Here is a 1,435-nt window from a genome sequence, read left to right on the forward strand (position 1 = left end):
GGGAGTGAAGTTGAGCCCAGGAAGAAGGGAGGGGTGGGGGGAAGGTGTTTTTAAGATTTGTTTTTTATTTTCTCATTACCCTACTCTGATTTGATTGGTAATAAATTAAATTCATTTTCCCCAAGTCAAGCCTGTTTTGCCCGTGACGGTAATTGCTGAATGATCTCTCTCTGTCCTTACCTCGACCCAAAGACTTTCGTTATATTTTCTCTCCCCTGTCCAGCTGAGGAGGGGGAGCAGTAGAGTGGCTTTGGTGGGCACCTGGTGTCCAGCCAGGGTCAACCCACCACAGCCCTGTAAGCAGCAGAAACAAGAGCTATTTTAGATTTGTGGTAAGTAGAATATTTGATTTAGGGCTCTACCATCCTGCTGATGTGTTACATTCCCCTTTTCCCCATTTCTTCCTTATACCCATCATGACACACAGAGAGCTTTTTACACTTGTATCAATCTTCTTGGTTATCTCCCTGGGTCCCCTAGATCTCTCCCTACAGCTGAGCCCTCTGAAAACCCTCTCCATACTCCCAGACCTTCCTTCCACGGTGGACCTGGCAATAAAGCTGTCATCCTGGAAAGACTTCAAATGTCTCCACGTCTGTCCTAGCTAGGAAGCCCCTTGCAATAATTTAGCTGAGGTCACAGGACCAGCACCTGTGGTCCAGAGGGAACCATTTGTAATTCAACCTTTTAGCAGTATTAACTTCAAATACATCATATAAATTATACACGTCTCATTGGTGTGTGTTCAGGAGCAGTTCTCTCTTCATGACTAATGATTATGGGAAGCCACAAAGTCTTTCAGATGCAGTAGGGAGAGCAGCTCTCTCCATTCATTTAATTAATTTCCTTCCATTCATTCATTTCCTTGCACGGCCCAGATCTGGGAAGGTTCCTGGACACGTGCTTCATTGAAGACTGGTACAGCTCAAGATGGTTATCAGGAATTACCAAATAGCTTTGCATTTGGAAAGTGCTTAAAAGACACCCTAGTGTCAAGCCTAAACTGAGAATGCTGCTTTGTATGCTACTAGTGCATTAGGTTTTGACAGTGGGTTTGGATCAAAGCATGAAATTAAATAAAGTTTTTGCAGCTAGGAGTCTGATTTTCTTGAACTGAACTTAAAAGTGTGATTTATCTATATACAAATACACCTGCATCTCTATCCATATATCATATGCTCAGTGCTATCTCATTTCTTTCAGTATCGACAACGGTACTGCACAGTTTAATTTCACTCAGGGTCAGCAGTTTGAAAGTCTCCTGGAGTAGCTCCAGTGATTCCTTTCTAGGGGATGTTTTTAGCATTAAGATCTCCTGTGTTGAAAAAAAATATGGATCAGGCACCCAACAATGAAAGATTAAAAAATAATCGACTCGGAGCTCTATTTATTAGCGTAATCATTCTGACCCCCAACAATTCATATTTTTCCATAG

General features: G+C 42.2%; 1 protein-coding gene across 1 annotated transcript in view; it reads right to left on the reverse strand.

Moving 5' to 3' along the window:
* GUCY2F (guanylate cyclase 2F, retinal) overlaps positions 1 to 237 on the reverse strand; it is a gene marked incomplete at its 5' end in the record, with an annotated part of 47,821 nt that extends 47,584 nt beyond the window's left edge. The window contains one exon of the mRNA XM_019473885.1: positions 216 to 237. Coding sequence (XP_019329430.1) covers positions 216 to 237 — 22 coding nt within the window. The remainder of the gene's footprint in view (positions 1 to 215) is intronic.
* Positions 238 to 1,435: the final 1,198 nt, after the last annotated feature.

The sequence above is a fragment of the Aptenodytes forsteri genome, unplaced genomic scaffold (assembly GCF_000699145.1).
Source record: "Aptenodytes forsteri isolate BGI_AS27 unplaced genomic scaffold, ASM69914v1 Scaffold231, whole genome shotgun sequence".
NCBI lineage: Eukaryota > Metazoa > Chordata > Aves > Sphenisciformes > Spheniscidae > Aptenodytes > Aptenodytes forsteri.